Source organism: Pseudorasbora parva, chromosome 7 (genome assembly GCF_024679245.1).
Source record: "Pseudorasbora parva isolate DD20220531a chromosome 7, ASM2467924v1, whole genome shotgun sequence".
Classification (NCBI taxonomy): domain Eukaryota; kingdom Metazoa; phylum Chordata; class Actinopteri; order Cypriniformes; family Gobionidae; genus Pseudorasbora; species Pseudorasbora parva.
In genome coordinates, this window is record NC_090178.1 from 44,088,889 (window position 1) to 44,112,315 (window position 23,427).

General features: G+C 38.4%; 2 protein-coding genes across 3 annotated transcripts in view; both read left to right on the forward strand.

Annotated features, from left to right (window-relative positions):
• Positions 1-8,681, forward strand: part of ttk (ttk protein kinase) — a 34,056-nt gene extending 25,375 nt beyond the window's left edge. For both annotated transcript variants that reach the window (XM_067449321.1, XM_067449322.1), the window contains exon 25: positions 8,368-8,681. In XM_067449321.1, coding sequence (XP_067305422.1) covers positions 8,368-8,451 — 84 coding nt within the window. In that variant the 3' untranslated portion in view covers positions 8,452-8,681. The remainder of the gene's footprint in view (positions 1-8,367) is intronic.
• A 3,733-nt stretch (positions 8,682-12,414) lies between these two features.
• The window catches only part of bckdhb (branched chain keto acid dehydrogenase E1 subunit beta), a 111,275-nt gene continuing 100,262 nt past the window's right edge, over positions 12,415-23,427 (forward strand). The window contains exons 1-3 of the mRNA XM_067449327.1: positions 12,415-12,642; positions 17,185-17,262; positions 20,585-20,653. Of these exons, the coding sequence (XP_067305428.1) occupies positions 12,450-12,642; positions 17,185-17,262; positions 20,585-20,653 (340 nt within the window). The 5' untranslated portion in view covers positions 12,415-12,449. The remainder of the gene's footprint in view (positions 12,643-17,184; positions 17,263-20,584; positions 20,654-23,427) is intronic.

A 23,427-nucleotide genomic window follows, 5' to 3' on the forward strand; every position in this document is an offset into this window, starting at 1 on the left:
TAGCTTAAAATCTCAGGGGGCTTCATGTAGATATTTTAGGTCGAATACATGTTCTATCTAAAGCAACACTATGCAACTTTTTTTGTACTCAATTTGCAAAATTGATATAATGAGTGAGTAAATCATGAATCCATTTTCCAAACCGTGCTTTTGTCTTATCCTGAATCATTATGGTACACTTAAAATAAGTGTTTATATTCTGAATATTTTAGTGCGGTTCGGGTTGCACGGTTGAGGAGGAGCATAGCCCCTGGGTGGTTTGCCATAGACATAAACAGAGAAGTAGCTCCGGCTACAATGTTCTTCTGCGTTTGGCATGCAGTGCCAAAAGTTACCCTGTGTTGCTTTAATGCTCTTCAGAATGAGAATGTCCCTCCCCGTAAACTATAAGTAGTCGCTCAAGATTGTGCCTGTGACTATTTAAAGCTACACTGTGATATTTTACCCCAATCTAGCGGTTTAAAGGTATATGACCATCCAGTGAATAATAGTTTCTGTTCCTCTTAATTCTCATTTCATCTTAACTCCTACGGTGGCCGATTTAGTCCAAAGCCCCGTTTCCACCACAGGAACTTTACCCAGGAACTTTGGGTGGTACACACTCGGTGTGTTTTGACTGCAGGAACCAGGGTCTAAATGAAGTTCCGGGTAAATATTTCCCCCTCCAAACGGCCCTGCTCGCAATGTAGTACTTTCCCAAAGTTCAGGAACTTTCGATGGCGGGACTTGAGCTCTGAACATGCTGATTGGTTGAGCTCACAGCATTTTATTTCAATCGGCATTTTTAAAAGTCTTTTGCGAGGTTCGGTCTGCGTTCAGTAAATATCAGTCTTGCTCTCTGTCTGATGGCGCGCGTTCATCTCAGCCATCTCACGTGCAATGTCCGTAATAGCTGATAATAATATACATAATATATAAATCTAGCTTTACAAGATTTCTAAATATGCTGCATGCTATTGAATCTGCATATTAGTGCTCTTTTCTGGCGTTGTTAATTACCTTAGTAAACCTATACATAACCAGCAAAAGCAGCACAGCTTGAATCTCTTCCATACTCGTTATTAATTTTTTTTCACCATGTAAACGACCTGACTGATTACTTTTAAGTGTGTGTCCTTACATGACGTGACAGCGCGCGCCGCGCTCATGTTGACAAGAAAGTAAATTTTTCTGAGGGGTAAACTTTTTATTTCGTAAGTTATGAAGATAATGTTGGAGTAATGACACAGCGTATATTGCCCCAGGCAGTTTTTACTTCAACTGCGCCTGACAGAAGAATTTTTTGTTCTTCTGAGATGATTATTACACTTTACAACAGATAAATAGCTTATATAATACTGTATTAGTCCTGGTGGCCGTTAAGAGTTGCTATGGCTACAGTTAACACATTCAGCCGCTGGAGAAAACAGCGTTGACATTTTTGATGCGGCAGACAAACTGCATGTGACAAAATGATTGCAATTGAAAGTCATCACATGTAAACACCAGATCGGTTTAGATAACGTCTCATGTAAACAGTCCACTAAATCTTTCAATCCGTACACACAAAAATTATTACTGTCCGTCACTGACTTGGAGGTGCAGTCGCGCGCAGTCCTACATCACCGGACTAATCTGCCTAATCTTCACGGATCTTTAGATCGCGGTGGAAATTAGGCTTGGGCGGTATCCAAATTTTGATACCGTCAAACCTCCTCCCTATTTTACCTCGGTATACGGTATTACCGTGAATAATTAAAATATTTGATTTAAGGCTCAGACAGTGTCAACAAACTGTTGGCTTGTGCCAAAACCGTTCAGAAACTGAATACCAAAAATTAATACTGAAACAATCACAAAATAACATGCACAACAATATTAACAACTGTTATTAGCAACAAATAACAGTTTAAAAAAAGTGCAATACAACAGTCAAACATAATTAAATTAACATAAACTTCCAGAACAGGTTTAGCGCAGAGACGCGCACACAAATGAATTAAATCAAATCACACTGCCCGGAACAACTTTAAATAGCAGCTTATAAAAAAAAGTGTAAATAGACCCACAACAGTCAACCAGAGTTGAATTAACATTTAACATCCATATTATAAAAATGATTGCAAAGCAATAGGCCTAAATAAAAATAACTTCTTTCCAGTCTTCTGAACAATATTGTTTTTAACGAAAACCAAATAAAATAGGCTACCTGAATCAATTGATTAACGAATTAATTAATTAAATAAATAACAATAAATGAAATGGGGGAGAAAAAGAAAGAAAAAAGAAACGAATGGCAAGTGGCATCAAATCTAGTCAAGATTTTTTGCTAGAAAAACCAACGTTTACTTTGTCTGGCTTTAACAGGGCACGTCGTGGACTGACAACTTTACCTGCGGGGCTGAAAACCGTTGTGCTTGTGGCACAGACGCACAGTTGGCTTTCGTGCCACCTGGGGAAAACGCCCGGTAGCATTTTTCCACCAGAGAAGTGGGTCCTCGAGTAAATTGCTCCAAACAGTGGGCTGTCATTTGAGCTCCGACTCGGTCCTGTGCCGATGCCGCGGGACCTGCGATTGCATCGGCTTGTTTTTTGTTTTTTGCCGATATTTATTTAGGCTTATTCATTCGTTCTTTTAACGAATGAATGAGTTAACTGGCCTAAATAAACAAAAGAACGAATGAATAGGCCTAAACGAATGAATGCATAAAAAATAAGCCCATTAATGTTATTCCATTTGTTAAAATTTGCATTCAGATTTTTAAGTTCCTTATGTGAGTCAAGTCTGCATATATTTGATAAAAAATACAGAAAAAAAGGTTTTCTATTTTAACATAGCCTACTTTTTAATATAATTTATTTATGTGATGCAAAGTATGTATGTATATATATATATATATATATATATATATATATATATATATATATATATATATACTGTACTTTTATTTTTTTTACATTTGAGCCCCTGAGGAACTCTGCACGTTTTATGCTTACCGTTATGAGGCAATTGTCAGGCAATTGACATTTGTTTTGTGAGTCCCATGTCCACTTGATTCTTGTGGAGTTCATGCTTATTGCTTACATTGCCAGCTGTGTGACAAAAGGCTTCGGCAATATTACAGCGTCCGAGGGTGCGCTTGGTTTTTCATCCACGCAGCAGTGAGTATATGCGCCCTTAGGTTCAAGGTATTTCCATCTCTCGCGGTCATCTTTTTGTTGCACAATTTGCAAATTGCCTCGTCTGTATTTACCGCCTCTCCCTTCTCGTTCGATCAAAACCCCAAATACTTCCAAACTGCAGAAGTTGTGTTCTTTTTCGAGACCGAATAACACGACTCGCCGTCTTTTCCCCTCTCTCTCTCTCTCATCCACGCTGTCACGACAAAAGCGCATACACATATTTAGGCATTAAATAAATAAATCATGTTTAATATGTAAATAGTTTAATTAGTTCAACTTATTAAATATTAAATATTTAATAATTAATGCGTTGATCAGGAATATGTAAGTTGATATGTTTTTTTTTTTTTTGACGGTTTGACGGTATTGAAACTGATACCGTTGCTATTTTTAGATCCCGCGGTATACCATTTTACCGTATTACCGCCCAAGCCTAGTGGAAATGCACAGAGAGTTGCAGGTCTGGGGGGAGAAAAGTTCCTTTAAAAAAGTTCCTGGTACAAATTGTTCCGGGTAATTTTGGTGGAAACGGGGCTCAAGATTATCATGGCAATCCCCCTCTTCACATTCGACACAGTGCCATCGAGTTTCAAAACGCGGAAAGCAAAGCTTGAATTTATGGGTATGTCCCTCTTTGGCTAATGTACTTTCAAGATGGAGGAGCAACATGGCGACCGCCATTCGAACCCCTCACCCGTATGTATTTTCAATGGCATATTATAAACTTACGAGAATACTTTATTACATGAAAGATGTAAATATACATTAATGAGCACATATATTTTTAAAAGAACTAAGTGTTTTTAGCTAAGAATAAATTAAAAAAGTTACACAGTGTAGCTTTAAAAAAGGTTCAACCGTGACATGATATGTTTCAATAGGAAATCCGTCAACACAAAGGAACAAAGTGTGTGCATTAAAGGAATAGTTCAACCCAAAATGATTATTTACTCACCTCTAGGCCATCCAAGATGTATATGACTTTCTTTCCTCAGCTGAAGAGAAATTACGGTTTTGGGGGAAAACACTCAGGATTTTTCTCCATATATTGAAAGTGAACAGGGCTCACCGTAGTCCCTTTTTGAGTCCAAGCCATATTTAGGCAGCGTCAAAGAGCTCCAAACGACCCATCCGCCAAATAAGGGTCTTCTCAAGTGAAAGAATGATATTCTTTTTAACTACAAATTAGGGATGCACCAGTACCACTTTTTCCAGAACTAGGCTGATACAGATCCTTTCATCTTTGGTACTTGTGATACCTCAGGGTGTCCGCGGGGTTTTAAAAAGTATTAAAAAGTGATAAATCAAAATTGTCAAATTTAAGGCCATTAAAAGTGTTAAATTTGGCCTCAGAGGTATTATTTCTTTCCAAATTAGGTATTATTTTTTCAGACTATCAGGTGTCCTATTCTGATTGAAATTCTATCTGCGTTCGCGTTAGTTCGTTTAAATATGGGCTTTATATCTGGGCACATAATCAAAGATCTTTCGTCTCCGTCTCAGCGTATGTTTGATGCTGACGTCATATTCAGTGGTCGTTCGGCATCATCTCAGAGCACAGCGCGCTCAACAGAAGTGGCTGGCTTACGTTTTATTTTAGACTTGCTTCAAGGCATATCTTCAACGACTATCCTCATAAGAGCAATCTTAAACGATGTATATATAGTCTAAAATGAACAAAGAGTTGTGAGAGAATGAGGCGCGATCCATTGATCCGCGTGTCTGTCTGCTCTTAAAGGGACCGCAGCCAATAAAGCTTCCTGTCAGTAAAGTTAAAGAACAAAGGGAACAGAGAAAATGACTCGCTGCGCTTGACTAAATAACTTTTGTAGCTTTAATAAGGATTAACTATTTAATTTATAGTTTATGCAGTGCAGACTACATATAACTTTGATAACTGTATTACATTTCTGTATATTTCCTTACTGTTAAGACAGGAAGGGCAGGAATAAACATGACATTTATAATGGATTTATGTTAGCATTGTTTTAAGTTTACTTAAATTAAAAACTGTTATATTTTTGAAATCCTAATAATGAATGTAAAAAAAAAAATCAGTAATTGATATCAGTAATACTGGCCTTCATTCATAAAAAGATGCCATTTAAACAAGTATTTAAAATATACTGTCTTTATGTTGTTTCTACATTAATTTGATTAACTGTGAAATTATTATATTAAAAACGTACAAAAACTTTTTTTATTGCGATTAATCACAGAAAAAATGTGTGATTAATCTAGTTAAAGTTTTTAATCGATTGACTAGTTTTTAGTATTTTGTTTAATTCAACAACTTATCACAGTTATAGAAATGTAATATTTGGCTCAGGTTTTGTTGTTGGGAAAAAACACTAAATAATTTAATTGCTGAATTACCAATTATTAATTGAAATCAAATGTGTATGCAGTAATGCTTCTCCTTAACCAGCCTTTGTGAATGTTGAGATCTATTTTACTGTGTCTGAATGATAACTTAACAGATTTCCTCCTGGTGTCGATTCTAAATCTATTCTTTTTTGTTTGTTATATATGTCAAAATCTGTGTAAATAATAGAAAGGTCGCTGATTAACACTTGCAATTCAGTATCGTGATGGTTTTAAAAAATATTCTGAAGGTAGTAAAAAAGGTATTAAAAAGTAGTAAATTTAACTTAAGGATTGGTGTATATACCCTGTACCTGTATTTTCATTGCAGTTGTAATTTTTAGACATATTAGGTAGAGAAAAGAAACCAGAGTCATGCACATTGGTTTAATTTGTGTAGCAAATTTATATTTCCTTCAGTTATTTTTGTGCTTATTTATGTCTGTTAAAATGTACTGTACAGGCATCTGTTACTTTCACTGTTCATTCTATTGCTCTATCATATTTTATTTTTTATTTAATAGCACAGCACATATTTAGAGATATGTGCTCAGTGCTAAGAATCTTTTCTACTGGCCCGGTTGGATCAGTGGTTCTAATGTTTAGATATCAGTAAAATATTACAATTCTTTAGTACAAAGTTGCTATTACAGCAAAAACTACTAGCCTAAATTTAAAACATTGTTGAAGACAAGTAAACACCCAGTACTTTAATAAATAATTTTTATATTACTAATTCATTTAAAGCCTTAAAGTTCTGCATAATTAAGGGCGTGGTTACTTTGAGTAACAGGTGGATAGCCGTTTATCCGCCATCTATAGTCATTGTGTCACCTAAGCTCCGCCCACACCCCGCCTCTTTGCCCATTTTCTGTTATCCGGGAGTGACACGCTATGAAGCGCTCGCAAGATGGCGACGCCCAGCTCGACTCTACTTTAAGCTTCAGAGCGGCTTATCGGAATCCTATGAGTGACGTCACGGACACTACGGCCATATTTTTTGTCTATTGTCCATAAGTCTATGGTCTCGCCCCTATTTTGATAGCTCCGCCCCACACACACACGTAACCCAGGCACTGACTACAGCAGAATCTGTGTTACTAATCCAGGTTGAATATTCAATGAAAAATTCACCCCTTCCATCACCAACGGTTATTAAACAACATAACAGAAAGAGAAAATAACTTTTGTAACTTTAACATAGATGATTTGTATTAATTCTATTTTATTTATAGTTTTTTTTTTACGTTTTTTTTTTATAGACATTTTATTGAATTTCTGTACCTGAATACGGTTAAATTTACCTGAAAAACATGAAGCACTGCTTATTTTAGTGTTATCTATCTTCTATTGTATTTATCTATGCTTGTAATTTATTATTTTCAATGCAGATTCACTTCCCTACAAAATCAACACAATTATTTAAAATATCGCAATGTCGCGTTTGTTTTTCAGTATCATGCAGCCCTTGCGTAAATGTTTAATTTGTTTAACATTCTGTTCAGTTGATACAGTTGATCCTTCTCTGATGTGTCCATTCTGCTCTGTTTGCTCTGTTGTATATGTTTCTTTGTCACAGCACTGTACTGTACACACACACACACACACACACTCAAACACTGTACGATATCGGCACATTTTAATGATTTCAAGTACACAAGCGCAGTATCAGGACTGATAACATTACTGGTATCGGTGTCCTACATCTCTACTAGAAATACTCAACTCTTATTTGTCGACCGTGGTCGTTTGGAGCTCTTTGACGCTGCCTAAATATGTTTTTTGGACTGTCAATAATGGTCTACGGTGAGCCCCATTCACTTGTATTAGATGGAGAAAAGTCCTGGAATATTTTCCTCCAAAACATTGATTTCTCTTCCGCTGAGGAAAGAAAGTCATATACATTGAGGATGGTCTTTGGGTGAGTAAATACCGTAATTCCTCAAATAAACACCGGGGCCTTTATTTACCTGAACTTCCGATGGGAACCGACTTTTATTTGAAGCAGGCTTTTATTAGGGGCAGGCCTGTATTTCTAATTCCATCTGTTTGAAATATAATTGCTTTATGTAAACCGTTTTCAATTTAAAGTGATCGTTCCAGTGGACAAATATCATTGATTTTTTTAAGAAATGTAATTCCGCGCTCAGCTCTGCATCCGAAGATGAACGAGTTCTCAGCGAATCTAGCCGAGCATTACGTCTCATCACCCTTAAGACATAAGGGGACACCCTTAAGACATAAAAGAGACGAGAGGCTAATATTAGGTGCGTCTTAATCAGCTCCCTAGTTCAGTAGACAGGACACTGATCAGGACATGGACTGACTCCCTGATCAGTGCTCTGACTACTGACGGAGCAGATTGAGGCGCACGAATTGTGAAGATAGATATTTGTGGCCTGTCTGACACGGCATTTTCACAGACGTCGCATCTCTCATTGACTACAGTAGCCTATTTAAAATGGCACATGCATCCGTTATATTCTCAATTTCATTTACAAAGCAATCCCTGTAAAGTTTTTAGGTTAACTATAGAAGAGACCAGGATTAGTGTGTGTCGCACTAGCATGACTCGCATCGGGGCGCGTGGCATCAGGATGGTTTCGCATTAAATTAATGGCATTTTGAAGATTATCCACTCATTTTCCCCCGGCCTTTATTTGAGACCGGCCTTTGTTTGTGCTGACCACGCCCCCGGCCACTATCAGAGGCCCGGCGTTTATTTGACTACAGGCTTTTATTTGAGGAAATATGGTATTCAGGAAATGTTCATTTTGGGTGACTTTTAAGCAAAAAATATGATCAGCATTTACATTTAAATGTCTTTACTTACCGCTGCAGAACCTGGCCAAGATGTGCAACAGTGGGAGGAAGTTAGATGTTTCTGAATGTGTGAAAACCTCCAGTCAGACCCTGTGGAAATGACCAGGACTGGAGAGGATGAAGCCTGCAGGACTCAAAACACACTTTCTCTCACCTCACACAAGCTGGCAGCTTTGAGCTTCTGCCGTCACGTCTTGCTTCCCACTCTGTTCTAGACACGTTAAAGAAATGCTTGCTTGTCCGTTTCTTCTTAACTGGTTCTGATTTTATTTCACCACAATGTAATCTAAGAAAGTGTACATGACAAAATAAAACATACTTTGTCAGGTTTATTCCAAATGTAGTTTTTATTTGTACCCAAGTTGGGAGTAATTCGACTTTGTGAATTTTGCAATATGACACATTGATCTGTTTTCACTGCCATCTCATTCTTTGGTGCATATAATATCTCATAACGTCAATTTAGTGTGACTGTTTCATCAGAATGCATGCTTACTTCCCAGAGCTCATTAATCTTTAAACCTGGCGGCTTCTCTATCTCCACTACTATGGATTTCCATTCAAATAGTAATCGATTGATTAAGGGTCTTGAGTGAATGCCTCCAGGAGAAGAGCTTCTGTTTATACTGTTCTCCCACCTAAAATGTTCACTTCCTGTTTGATGTCATTGAAATATCACAAAAAATGGGATGGAAATGGATATTGTGGACATTGAAACCATAATGACTGAAACAATATTACCCCTGAAATGTTTTTATTTTATTTTGATTTTTTAACTTTTTGAAGTTTGTGATATTGATTAAAGAAAAACAAACTAATATGCTTTCATGTTTAATGTTGTACACAAAATATTAACACATTTATGCAAGACAAAGTACTTCCTAAATAATAAGCATATTTTTCAGATTAAGGCCAGATATTCTGGATCTATTTGTCAAGTGTTTTTTTAATAAATTGTAATATTCTAAACTCGCATTGTTTAATAATCTGATACGATTACTAAATTGTGCCTGATTTACTTTTGTCATGACCAGAACTGCTGTCAAGGTCAGGTGTTCTTAAACTGAGTGTAAAGAGAGAGAGAAAAACACTTAAGATTAAAATAAACATTATTAATTTGATTAAATAAATGAATAAAATGTGATGTATTAAGATTTTAAAATATTAACAGGTCTATTAATAATGTATAAATACAAATTATTGTACAATTAAATAATATATTTAACTACCTTACTATAGTGAGTAGAACATATTACTGTATATTTCTATAAAAATATTACTAAATTAGGAAATGAGTAGATAATATAACTTAATAGAAATTAATTTTAAATTTGTTGAAAATATGTAGCAAATATTACTATAAAATAACTCAACTATAGTGAATAAAAAAATATATATTACTGAATAGAAACTGAAAAAACTCATTACTATAAAAATATTACTAAATAACTAGGGCTGCATCCGAAATCGCCCCTATACCCTAAAAAAGGGCATTATTTGAAAGGGCAGCCATTTTTAGTGGTGTCCGAAACTATAGTGGACATTATTGAGTGCACTCATTCAATCTCACAACATTGCACCGATGTACACACAGCGGCTGTCCGACTTCACACACTCGTTTTCATTCACTCCTTCAAGTGAACTATAGGTCCTTCTCAAATTAGCATATTGTGATAAAGTTCATTATTTTCCATAATGTAATGATAAAAATTTAACTTTCATATATTTTTGATTCATTGCACACCAACTGAAATATTTCAGGTCTTTTATTGTTTTAATACTGATGATTTTGGCATACAGCTCATGAAAACCCCCCAAAAAACCATGAAATCTCAAAAAATTAGCATATTTCATCCGACCAATTAAAAGAAAAGTGTTTTTAATACAAAAAAGTCAACCTTGATATAATTCTGTTCAGTTATGCACTCAATACTTGGTCGGGAATCCTTTTGCAGAAATGACTGCTTCAATGCGGCGTGGCATGGAGGCGATCAGCCTGTGGCACTGCTGAGGTGTAATGGAGGCCCAGGATGCTTCGATAGCGGCCTTAAGCTCATCCAGAGTGTTGGGTCTTGCGTCTCTCAACTTTCTCTTCACAATATCCCACAGATTCTCTATGGGGTTCAGGTCAGGAGAATGGGCAGGCCAATTGAGCACAGTAATACCATGGTCAGTAAACCATTTACCAGTGGTTTTGGCACTGTGAGCAGGTGCCAGGTCCAGTGTTGGGTGTAACTAGTTACTAAGTAATTAGTTACTGTAATGTAATTACTTTTCCCTTGAAAAGGTAAAGTAAGGGATTACTCTTATTTTTTTCTGTAATTTAAATACAGTTACTTCTGATGTAATTGATCTAAATACTAAATATAATTATACATAATTCAATAGTGGACTTGACATCAACATTTAAAGTCTCACTTCACACATTTGTAATACTCTGGTCAGTTAATAAGAGTCATTTTTGCAGTTTTATATTATGTATTTAAATGAATTAAAAGAGCCGTTTCATGTCTAACCTTGAATTGCTTAATTCGAGGTTGATATAGGATTTAGAAAGTAATTAAAAAGTAATAAGTAATTAAATACTTTTTGGAGAGAGTAATTTGTACAGTAATCTAATTACACTAATGAAGATGGAATTAGTAACTAGTAATTAATTACTTTTTTAGAGTAACTTACCCAACACTGGCCAGGTCGTGCTGAAAAACGAAATCTTCATCTCCATAAAGCTTTTCAGCAGATGGAAGCATGAAGTGCTCCAAAATCTCCTGATAGCTAGCTGCACTGACCCTGCCCTTGATAAAACACAGTGGACCAACACCAGCAGCTGACATGGCACCCCAGACCATCACTGACTGTGGGTACTTGACACTGGACTTCAGGCATTTTGGCATTTCCTTCTCCCCAGTCTTCCTCCAGACTCTGGCACCTTGATTTCCGAATGACATGCAAAATTTGCTCTCATCCGAAAAAAGTACTTTGGACCACTGAGCAACAGTCCAGTGCTGCCCGCGGACATAGAAAACAAACCGTGGGGGAAAAAACGTGGACTTAGCTACACAGTGCAGTTGAGCTCTGTTGACATTTAACGTTATGCGTCGCTTCGTTGCTCTGATTGGTTGTAGGTCTATCCAATTAATGTCTTTCCTGGTTCGGTTGAAACACACCCCATAATCACAGCCCAATGGAGCAGTTTCAGACTCATATTCTGACTAGAATTGAGTATGACCACGTCAGGCTAGGGGAATGCGGCACCTGTAGCCCATTTCCTGCACACGCCTGTGCACGGTGGCGCTGGATGTTTCTACTCTAGACTCAGTCCACTGCTTCCGCAGGTCCCCCAAGGTCTGGAATCGGTCCTTCTCCACAATCTTCCTCAGGGTCCGGTCACCTCTTCTCGTTGTGCAGCGTTTTTTGCCACACTTTTTCCTTCCCACAGACTTCCCACTGAGGTGCCTTGATACAGCACTCTGGGAACAGCCTATTCGTTCAGAAATGTCTTTCTGTGTCTTACCCTCTCGCTTGAGGGTGTCAATGATGGCCTTCTGGACAGCAGTCAGGTCGGCAGTCTTACCCATGATTGCGGTTTTGAGTAATGAACCAGGCTGGGAGTTTTTAAAAGCCCCAGGAATCTTTTGCAGGTGTTTAGAGTTAATTAGTTGATTCAGATGATTAGGTTAAAGCTCGTTTCGAGAACCTTTTCATGATATGCTAATTTTTTTAGATAGGAATTTTGGGTTTTCATGAGCTGTATTCCAAAATCATCAGTATTAAAACAATAAAAGACCTGAAATATTTCAGTTGGTGTGCAATGAATCTAAAATATATGAAAGTTTAATTTTTATCATTACATTATGGAAAATAATGAACTTTATCACAATATGCTAATTTTTTTAGAAGGACCTGGGACCAACGTCGGGAATATTGAATGAGGGTTCAGGGGGCGATGTCGAATTCAGCCCAGGACAGGTAGACGTCCGTGTGTGACGTACAGTGTCAATCAAAACTCCTCCCACGCGTTCAGCCAATCAGAGCAGCAGCAGTCCATGTGAGTGTTGACGTCAGAGCGCTTTTCCTCCTGCTTGGTTTCCAGCGCTAACATGGCGGCGGCGCGGCTCTTCTTGAGAACTTCAGGCGTTAGGTCTTCTTTAACCGGGTTAACCGGCGGCGTGCACAGCAGTTTGGGACTAACTCTGCTTAAACTCTCTCCCGACTGCACAGCCAAGCCGAAAGCACAGAGGAGACATGCAGCGCACTTTACCTTTCACCCTGACCCGGTGCCTACTCAGTATGGTAAATGCCCTTGTTTACACTTTACAATGGATCTGGAATACTGACAGGACAGTGAGCCGTTCACCTCTAAAACATCCCATTATTACATATTCATAATACAACAAATATATCACTAACGGAAACCGAAATAGATCCAAACGTACTTAACATGACAATGTAAACTCCCAGCCACTGAAACCACTTGAAAGTAACGTTAGTCAGTCTTGTTTATGGTGGCATGATGTTGTAAACATGTTTAGTGCTTGATATTAAATGAGGTGTTTTGAGTAGTTTGCTAAGGTCATTTCCACATATTCATAATAACACTTTTAAAGATCTAAGGAAGGGATCATTAATTGTGTTATGTATAAAAAGATGCTGACATTTATTGTATATTGTGAGTAGTTCCTTTTAAAGAATAGCTGTATATCAATAGAATATCAATTTAACTTTTCTAATTTCTTAATTTTTTTGTAAAGGAAGGTTTTAGAGTTTATTAATCTACAGTTTCTCTATTTCTACACATTAAAGCAACATTAGGTTTGTGTTTTGAATTGGTAAAATATAATAATAATAGATTTTATTTATAATGCACTTTTCATTCCGAAGAATCTCAAAGTGCAACAGGGGGGGGGGGGGGGGGGGATAACAACAAAAAATGAATAACAAGTAAAAATATAGAATACTACAAACAATCAACCAACACAGAAAACAGAACAGAAACAGAGCTGACGGTGAACAGAAACAGAGCTGATGGTGAACAGAAAACAGCTGATGGTGGAAGTCTCTGTTAGCTCCGCAGCACACTGTGGTCCACTCCATGTTTCAGATTTCTCCCAGCGGCAGTGTCCCGATGACATCGCCGAGGCACGACAGCTGAAGACCAGATGATGGGTCTTCTTCATGATGATTCAAACGATGGGGATCGCTGCAGCACCATGCAAGAGGCAGAACATTCCTCCGGGCACTTCTGTGGACACACCGGGGCCGGCGCAGATGTCGCTCCACGGTCGCAATGCAGGACGGAACAGCGGCGCAGCCGAGAAGCAGAACATCCCAACATCATGCCGTACGCCGACGACGAGAGCCCGGATGACGCTAGCCCGGTGCAAACTTCAGCCACCATGCAGCTTAAGCCCAAGGGAGACCACCAGTGAGCACCCGCGGCGAGAAACATCAAATGTCCTCCAAACCAGAAACCAACCGCAGCAATTCAAACATAAACATTAGAGAAGCGGTTGAAAACGGCGAAACGACGAACAACGACCTCTCAGTGGCTGCCAGCAATCAGACACAGTCCCAATTGTAGCTCTGACTGTTAGACTAGTCACAAACATAAGGAAATAAAATAAAATGTAAATCTAATAGTACATTAACAGGATTTGTTGTGGGTGGAGAAGCGGCGAACAGACAACGCCAGCGTCCTCTCCCCCACGTTGCCTAGCAACCAAAATATGCTGACTATTATTTTAATATGTTCCTTGAGGTTCGCTTATAATGTAACATTTTTCAGTGCAGTATCTGCATTTAAAGTAATACCTGTTTTAAAAAACAACAACATACTTATCTGACATTTACCAGCAGCAAAATGTATTTTAAGATGATAATCTTATGCTTTTTAACATGTTCATCTTTCTTTAGTGTGATAAAAGGTCTGCAAAGTTACAAAACACAACATCACTGCAAAGGCAGTTCTTCTCTATACTCCCTGAAACTTTGTAGTCTTCTGTTTTCTTCTGGGAACAAACACGTCACAATATTCGTAATTTAAATAGTTAATATGCAGAAGGGGCGGGACAATTACCAAACACGCTGGGAACCCTTGATCAATCACAACGCACTGGTTCAGCCAACCGATCAGAGCACACTGCGCTTTTCAAAAGGAGAGCCTTCATAGAGACAGGAACTAAACCTGGGCTGAATCCAAAATCGCCCCCTAAACCCTCATTCACTATTCCCTACATTAATCCATTAATATAGTTCACTTGAAGCAGTGAATAAAAACGAATGTGTGAATTCAGACAGCCGCTGTGTGTTCATTGGCTGTACACACGTTATTGCGGTGCATTATGGGATAGAATGAGTGCACTCAGTAATGTCCACTATGGTTTCGGACACCACTAAAAATTGCTGTCCTTTCAAACAATGCCCTATTTGAGGGTATGGGGGTGATTTCAGATCTAGCCCAAGTGTGTGTTTCCTGTACAATGACATAACTCACTGCTTAACCACGTAGTACGATGCATTACAATGATATACGATGTAGAAACTAACTAGCAACTCACAACTGTTTCCTGTTTCATTAATGACTCACCCCAATGTCGTTCCTCACCCGTAAGACCTCCGTTCATCTTCAGAACAGTTTAAGATATTTTAGATTTACTCCGAGGGCTTTCTGTCCTTTGAATGTAAGTGTATGCCCACTTGCTGTCCACGTCCAGAAGGTAATAAAAACATCACAGTAGTCCATATGTGACATCAGTTGGTCAGTTAGACTCTTGAAGAGTCAACAATGCATTTTGGTCCAAAAATAACAAAAAATACAACTTTATTCAGCATTGTCTTCTCTTCCGGGTTTGTTTTCAAACCTCAAATAAAGAATCAAACGGTCGTGAATCAGCAGATTGATTTGTGATTCATATCGCCAATGTCACGTGATTTCAGCAGTTTGCCAGTTTGACACGAGATCCGAATTGTGAATCATGACCGTTTGATCGTTTATTTGAGGAACACGGAAGAGAAGACAATGCTAAATAAAGCCGTTTTTTGTTATTTTTGGACCAAAATGTATTGCCAACGCTTCAAAAGAGTCTAACTAACCAACTGATGTCACATATGGACTACTGTGAGGATGTTTTCATCACCTTCTGGACGTGGACAGCAAGTGGGCATACACTTAAAGTCAAAGGACAGAAAGGCCTCGGACTAAATCTCAAATATCTTAAACTGTGTTCTGAGGATGAACAGAGGTCTTACGGGTGTGGAACGGCATTAGGGTGAGTCATTAATGAAAGAAATTTCATTTTTGGGTGAACTAACCCTTTAAGACTCAATGATTTGATCATTAATGCAGGTGAGCATTATGTGTCTAACATGTTATGTTTGTCAACAGTTCTTCTAATTCTAATTGACAGAGTGTGTAGCTTTTCATTTCTTAAACAACCATGTAGGAAGACACATCATGGCCATATTCCAGGATCACATGTCAAGATTCATCAGCTCAAACTGTGAAAGAATGGATGGGAGGAAGCATGAAGAATCATTTTCACACATGAATCGGCTCCTCTGAATTCAGTGAAAGTCTTGCATTGACAATACAAGATATTGACCAAAAACTGATGGAAATAACATCACAAGTTCACAACATTTATTTCCAATGCTCACTTCACTTTATACTGTATTTGTCCCCTTAAGGGAAATTAGTTTTTGGCAATATGGGTGAAGCTGTATAACAAACATACCCACATCAATAACAATCACGCAGTCGTGTCCTTTGCACTAGAGCTTAACAGCCTAGTAGCCAAAGGAACAAAATTTTAAAGTGGTTGTATCTAAACCTTGGGGTACGAAAAAGTTGGCCAGATGGAAGTGTTTCGAATTCAACTCATGAGAAGGGTCCAGAGTCATTTTTCTTGCCTGTTTAAAAATAATTCTGTTTAATATAGACTTCAGATTTTAAAACTCAAAGCACCTTCATTGATCCACAGAGCACCCTCTGAGTAACTCCAAAAAGCCTGAGCCTCTGTAAAAAGTATTTTTGCACCTTTCGAGCACCTCCCATGAAAGTTTCTCTTCTCTGTCAATAAGTTAACCTAAGTGTCTGTATGAAGTAACCTGTCTAATGGGCTTGTTTTTAATTGTGTTAGATGAGTGGTTGCTCCCTTTCTTTCTTCTTCCTTCCAACCATTCTTCCACAGTTTGAGCTGAGGAATCTTGACATTGCGATCCTGGAAAATGGCCATGGTGTGTCTTCCTACATGGTTGTTTAAGAAATGAAAAGCTACACACGCCATCAATGAGGGATGGAAGAACTGTTGCCAAAAATATACTATGCTAGAAACATAATGATATCTGCAATACTGATCCAATAATTTACTCTTGCTCATTTGCCTATATCCAATTTTTTAAAAGTTTTTTTTAGCCGGCTAAATATATGTCTGTCTAAATAGAATGAAAGATATGGAACACACTGAATATTAGCTTGCTTATTGTGCCTAAGACATGATAAGTTAAAGCCCACATGTCATTTTAACAAAAAACTACTCTTCTTACCACAGCTGAGAGCTGTAGTCCCAACCACGCAAGTTTGTGACATTTTTTCCGAATGCTTGTTGGAACTAAGGCTTGCCTAATCATTCAACTATGTTGGACAACCATAGTTGGCCTCGATTCTAGTAACAATGTCATATATGTGAAGAATTGTCTTTTTGAAGCATGAAAACCTATTATAGAAAACTTTGAAAGAGGTATAATAGATCCGTTTTAAACGGAAAAGTGTTTACAGCTGTTATAAAACATGAGACGTTACTGTACGATTGAATTGAATTCTCATTTTCTTCGCAGGCCCCACACAGAAGATGAATTTATTCCAGTCTGTAACCAGTGCCTTGGACAATATGCTTGCCAGTGATCCCACCGCAGGTATGAGTAGACGTTCTCTCTCCGTCTGTAAGACTATGTTCACACTGTCAGTCCCCGTGCGATTGGAGTCTGATCTATATTATTGAGATTGTTTCCCATGGCACTCTTTTGCCTTTGCATTGGTAATCATATGCCAAAACAACATGAGCTGCTTTTCTACTTTCGGGCCAGTGCGAGCCAGGGCTTTCAACTGGCCGGGTTGGGCTAATATCCTTGGACCTGTAGTGCTGAGCCCAAAAGCCCTCAGGCTAGAAGCTTTGCAGCACTTCACTAAAGCCCGCCCGCAACACACCTTTTTCGAACAGCGTCACACAAACCAATAATTTCAGCAACAAATGGAGGTTTCATCAAACCACGTCTAATGAAGCAACTGCCCGAAATGTAGGAGGCTGTCATCTTTATTCTGTGCTGCCGCCTCCGCTGGCCTAAAATTTCAAAGAGGCTGACTAGTTGTGATAGTGGACTCATGTGGTACCCAGCTTTGGCCCTGTTTACACCTGGTATTAAGATGAATTTTGATCAGTTGGATCACAAGTGGACAATGCTAAATACAGGTGTAAACTCTCGACCACTTCCGTTGCTTTTGTTGTGTAAACGCTCATGTGGTTGAATGCGATCAAACAAAAGACGCCCACTCTCCGCCTACTGACCTAATGTGTAGTAACTGTAATGTGTAATAACTGACCACGCTAGCCAGACGGGATTTAAACTTTGTCGGCTGGAGACCCAAGTTTGGTTTAAAGATGAAAAACTCTGATTTCTAACACACACTCACAGCATTCGGCTGGTCTTGCGGCTGTCAGAGCAGGAATGAAAGCTGATGCTGCTCTGTGTTTTTCAGTCGTCTCAGTGCTCGTTCATATGGAAAGCCGTGCTTCGCTTTCACAGCAGGAACTTTCCCCAGGAACTAGGGACTCGTGCAGTCCTGCGTCACCGGACTAATCTTCACGGTACTTTAGACTGCGATGGAAAAGCAGACAGCAGCAGGTCTGAAAAGAGTTCCTGGGAAAAAAGTTCCTGGGACAAATTGTTCCGGGTAATTTTCGGTGGCTTATATTGCACAAGCTTATTTTGTCCATTAGATTTAAAGATCTGTAAAAGCCAATACATTTACCCACCCATAGCCCCCAACTCAGGACAGAAGTGGCTGAAAGTGGACTAAAAGGATAGATTAAAACACTTATTTACTCACATTTATAACCGTTGTGTACGCACAAAAGAATCCGCACACTGCTCTCTACACAATAATTGGTATTTATAAAAAGCTAACTTAATGGGAAAATGTGCGGTCCTCACGCAAGTTCTGACCCAGGCATGCGCACAAAAAAGGGGTGAAATGAAAGTGTGTGAAACTATAGACCGTTGTGTAAAAGAAATGGCAATACTGCCTCTCATAAACAACATGAAGACTTCACAAAGCAAGTCTAACAGCCTACACGAACACCCGTTTGATCAATCTGCAGTGTAAAACAAACAAAATCAAATGAAAATTACAACAAACTGCACGTTTACCCTAGCCTAGAAATCTAGACGCACCCTAGCAGCAGCAAATTTAATCTGCCCACAAGTGTCGTCTAGCAACTCTCAATACCCTTCTGAGCTGTATTCCTCACAATCTGGACGGGCCAATCACATCGTGTATAGAGTCGGCGGGCGGGGCCATAATGACGACGCCGAGTTGCGTTTGCGTGCTTCTAGTAAACACAGAAACTGGCGAACGGCGGCGGTCTTTCGAATCAGCTTTGACTGCGACTCTGGAAGACTTGGAGTTAAGCTTTTCTCTGAGAAAAGAACAAAGAACGGCACTGAAGTCATTCTTAAAAAGGGAAGATGTGTTCAGAGTTTTGCCGACCAGATACGGCGGATGTTTAATCTATCAACAAGCTCTGCTTCACCTTCGTTGCTCTGGTTGGTTGTAGCGCTATCCTATCGCGTGCAGAGGGAGTTTGAAAGACAACCGTTTATCCCGCCCCTCGGATTGAGCCCTGTCTATGGTGAGTTTCCAGACCAAACATCTGTATGTGGGTCTGGCTTGTCAGGCTACATTTACCCATATTTGCAAAAAGAAAAGTGAAATATGTTCTGCAATAATAATGACATGTTATGCAATTCATCCTCATAGCCTAAATAATACGGTAAACAGAACAAAATAATGTACAAAACTGATACTCTCGTCAGTGTGTCCGTCTGGCGGAGCAGATAGACACACCGATAGATAATTAGGGAGATTTGTTTTCACTTTTTGTTAGGAAAAATTGTTTTCATAGTAAAAATGTCTTCATCAGCTGTTTGTTTTATTTTTGTTAAAATAACGTATGACATATGTCTCAACCATTCAGAAAGATAATGAGAAATTCTCCTCAAGAGGGGTCAGCTCCGGTGTCCCCTTTCCCCCACCCATGGCACACACACACACTGGCGATGGAGCGCTAGATGCTTTTTTTGCCTCAACTTTGATGTCCGGCCATTTCTTTTTTTGTTTCGGCCACGGTCCGAGGTTGTGAAGCTACAGCATTACGGCAAAAAGGTCTGCAACCTATTGCCACTGAAGGGCCTTTTTGGCATTAGTAATACACACACTTCCCTCCAAAGAACATCTCCTCTTTTCCACCTCGCCAAGATAACTTCTATTTCACATTGAGTGAAGTTAAGTTTTTTGATTTCCTCTCTGTGTTTGCTATGGTTTCGCAATCAGTGATTATTAACTTGTTGGCGTTTCACAAACTATTTATGGGCAACTATGGGCGTGGCATGAAGCCGCAAAAGCTGTGCTACATTTAGAATTGATTGTGATTTATTAAGGGAAAACTGCGTAGGATGTGCGTCCGCACGGTTTTATAAATCAGAATATTTCTGTGCGTAAGCACGTCCTGTTTCATCCGTACGCCACTTCTGATGCAAATCCTATGCAAATTTGTATAAATGAGGCCCCAGGTGTGAACTGGTATGTGTTTCCTGAGTCTACTTGTGATTCAATCGACCAAAACACATCTTAATACCAGGTGTAAACAGGGCTTATGATTGAGGGATCACAGCAGTCAGACTGAAATGGGTTTTCAGAAATGAGATTTAAATAGGACTTCAAACCACATAATGAATGAAGCTTGAAATATTATATATAAATAAATATAATAAATAAATAAATGCATACATACATACATGCATGTATGTACGCATTTATTTATGTTGGCATTCACATGTGCACAAGAATCAGATTTGGACTGACAGTCTGAACAAGGATTTATCCGTTATCTAACTGGCAATAATAGAAAGGTCTCGAGTGCTTCAGCAGGTGTAATAATAATATGTCTTTCTCCCGCAGTGATTTTTGGTGAGGATGTGGCATTTGGTGGAGTGTTTCGATGCACCGTCGGCCTCCGAGATAAATATGGTGAGTATCTGCTCATGTCTGCTTGTTGGTCATTTGAAGTGACTCTTCCTCATCTGTGTGTCCTGTGTTCTCACACTAGATGGCGGCACTGTCACACTTTGGCTATTCACTAACAAATACTTGCTTAAGTACCTCATGCTTTAATTAAATGGTTATACAGAGTACACACTTAATAGCTTACAAAGAGTAAGCTAGAGTGGCGTCATTTGGAAAATATAAATACTAAATGTTTTGAAATTTTAATTTGAAATTTTGTGTAAAAGTGTACTACTTTTGGGAGGAAAATCATCAAAAGAAATGACAAAAAAAAGCATTAAAAATATTTTCATTATGTGTTCATAAACATTAACAGAAATAAATATATATAAAAAATGAAGTAACTAAAATTACACAAATAAATCTTATTAAAAACCATGTAGACATTTAAAAAAATATATTAATAAGAAAAAGAAAAAAAGAAAATATTAATTAAATTAAAAAGACTAAAATAACACTGGCCTGAAATCCTGAAACTAAGACACACTGGAACTAGTGCTCAGGTCGAGTAAATTGTATTTGGTAATATGCTGTCTATTGTGATGGTAATTAGTTGCTTTTATGTTAATCGAGAAGTATTGTGTAGTTATTCTGGTGCAACTTCACACAATCAGCTAGGTGCATGGAATAAAAACAATGATATTTTTGGACAATACCAGCAACTCTTGTAATGGCAACGGGTCAGAATAAACAAAAGATGCAGTTGAAAGAGTAACGTTTTATTTGTATGCGTTTCGGCGCACAGACCTTCATCAAGTCACTTCATGTTAATCGTTCATGTTAAGAGGTATTTAATGTGCTCACATTTGCAGCTAAACTTTTAAAGCTGCATAAATCAGAATAAATTGACCCTGCATTGAGGTCAGATATTCATCTAAGTCATATAACATTAAATAAAGAACATTTAAGCGAATAGCAAAAATCAAGTGTTTTTGTGAAGATTAATTGCCCAGTAGTCTTGATGGAAAAACTAAAGCACAAGTCTTATTTTGGAATGCAGAAGTAAACTATTTTCTTTGGATGTGTGTGAACTTCAGATTCATAAGCTGCTATAGATAATTAAGTGCAGTAAATGGTAAAATAATTAATGCTAGAAACCAGTGTGTTTATGTTTATCATGATGAATTAAAATATAATGTCAAATAACAGTTTGCAATACCAAGGAGCAGTAAATGCTTATTTTTGTACAGCTAAAATGACTGGAAGTTTAAATAAGGTGGTTAAGGCATGATTAACTTGAGCAGTGTTAACTGTGGATCAGTCCTGCACATCATTTATGTAGTGAAATGCAGCGGCGACATATTGCTTGTGCAGGTGACGTTCAAGAGACTGAACGTGATTCATTGCTTCGATATACTCACGGCAAGGTTCTTTTTCAATCTTTGATTAGAAGTGAAAAGACATTGGAAATACCTTTGCAGCGATATACTGAGAGACATTTAGATTGTTAATATGCGCTGCACGCTTTCCTCTCAAAATGACAGCGGTGAGAAAACATCAGATAAGAAAGCATCTGATCTGAAGAATGATCAATTCACCGCATCATATCGGCAGATGAGGTAATTCAAATTGCACTGTTATGATAGATTAGATTATTAGAGACTATAGACTATATAGAGCATGTGTAAATGTCAGACCCTTGTGATTTTCCAGGTGAAACCAGCCTGAATCCTTCACATAAAAATCAGTCTACAGGCTTTCTTAGACAACTTAGAAGTCGGGGAAGGTCTCGTTTCAAGATGTTCACACATTGGAGATAAAAAGTGATTAATACATGAAATTTCTTACATGCAGACCCTTAAATCTGACTTGTTTAAAAGAGAAAAATCATTGAGTCAGGTTATTGTCTTTGTTGTTGTAACCAGCTTGTTTCATAATATGGTGCGACATGCACTTGACAATTTGATTATTTGCGATTTACTCTGCACATCCATGTGTTTAAGCTTATTTAAAATCACTTTCAGTATAACAACATCACGAGGAGGATTAATTAATGCTTGTGCATTTGATGTCTCGTTTATTTTGTTACGCTTCATTAATTGTGCAGGAGTTAATGAAGTAGATTCAGATTGAACAGAACACACTCTACAGCTTTCATAAGCCATATATAGTTAAATTATGCAACCGCAGAGTGGCATATTCAGTTAAAGAAGAGGAAAACAGAAATTATGGTAATGATTTAAAAAAAACAAAAAAAAAACATCTGCTGTTTGCCACTCGTTTTGGGCAGAAGCACTATATATAGAGGCACTCTGTAATGTTTTGAAATGAACACAGATCCACGACTCCAATATGTCTCCCGCCGCGTGGGTGCCTTTTGTGTGTTATTGACGTCATAGGTGTTGACCTTTGAGAGGGATCATTATTTTCCATTCCGTCTCATTAGACGGGAACAGGGTTTTCATGGCCCTCATTTGAGATAGTCTCTGCCCTCTTTCCCGTGCAGTCCCGCTGAACCGCGCACAGGTCAATGCGTGGAAGCGTCATGTGAAAGACTGTCCACTGGAGTGACGCACACACGGGCGTAATGCAGTGCCACTGCTGTCCGTCTCCTTCTGTCTGCAATCTGCTTTAAATTGCTTTCTGTGAAGTGGATTACGGACTGCGGCTGGTAAATACTGCATTATCTCTGAAATGCCCATCACCAGCCTGTTGAATGCATACCTTACTCCAAATACCTTTTTCAACAAAAGAAGCTTTTTCAGTTCAAGGGCAGTGACCGACTTCTTACAGTAAAC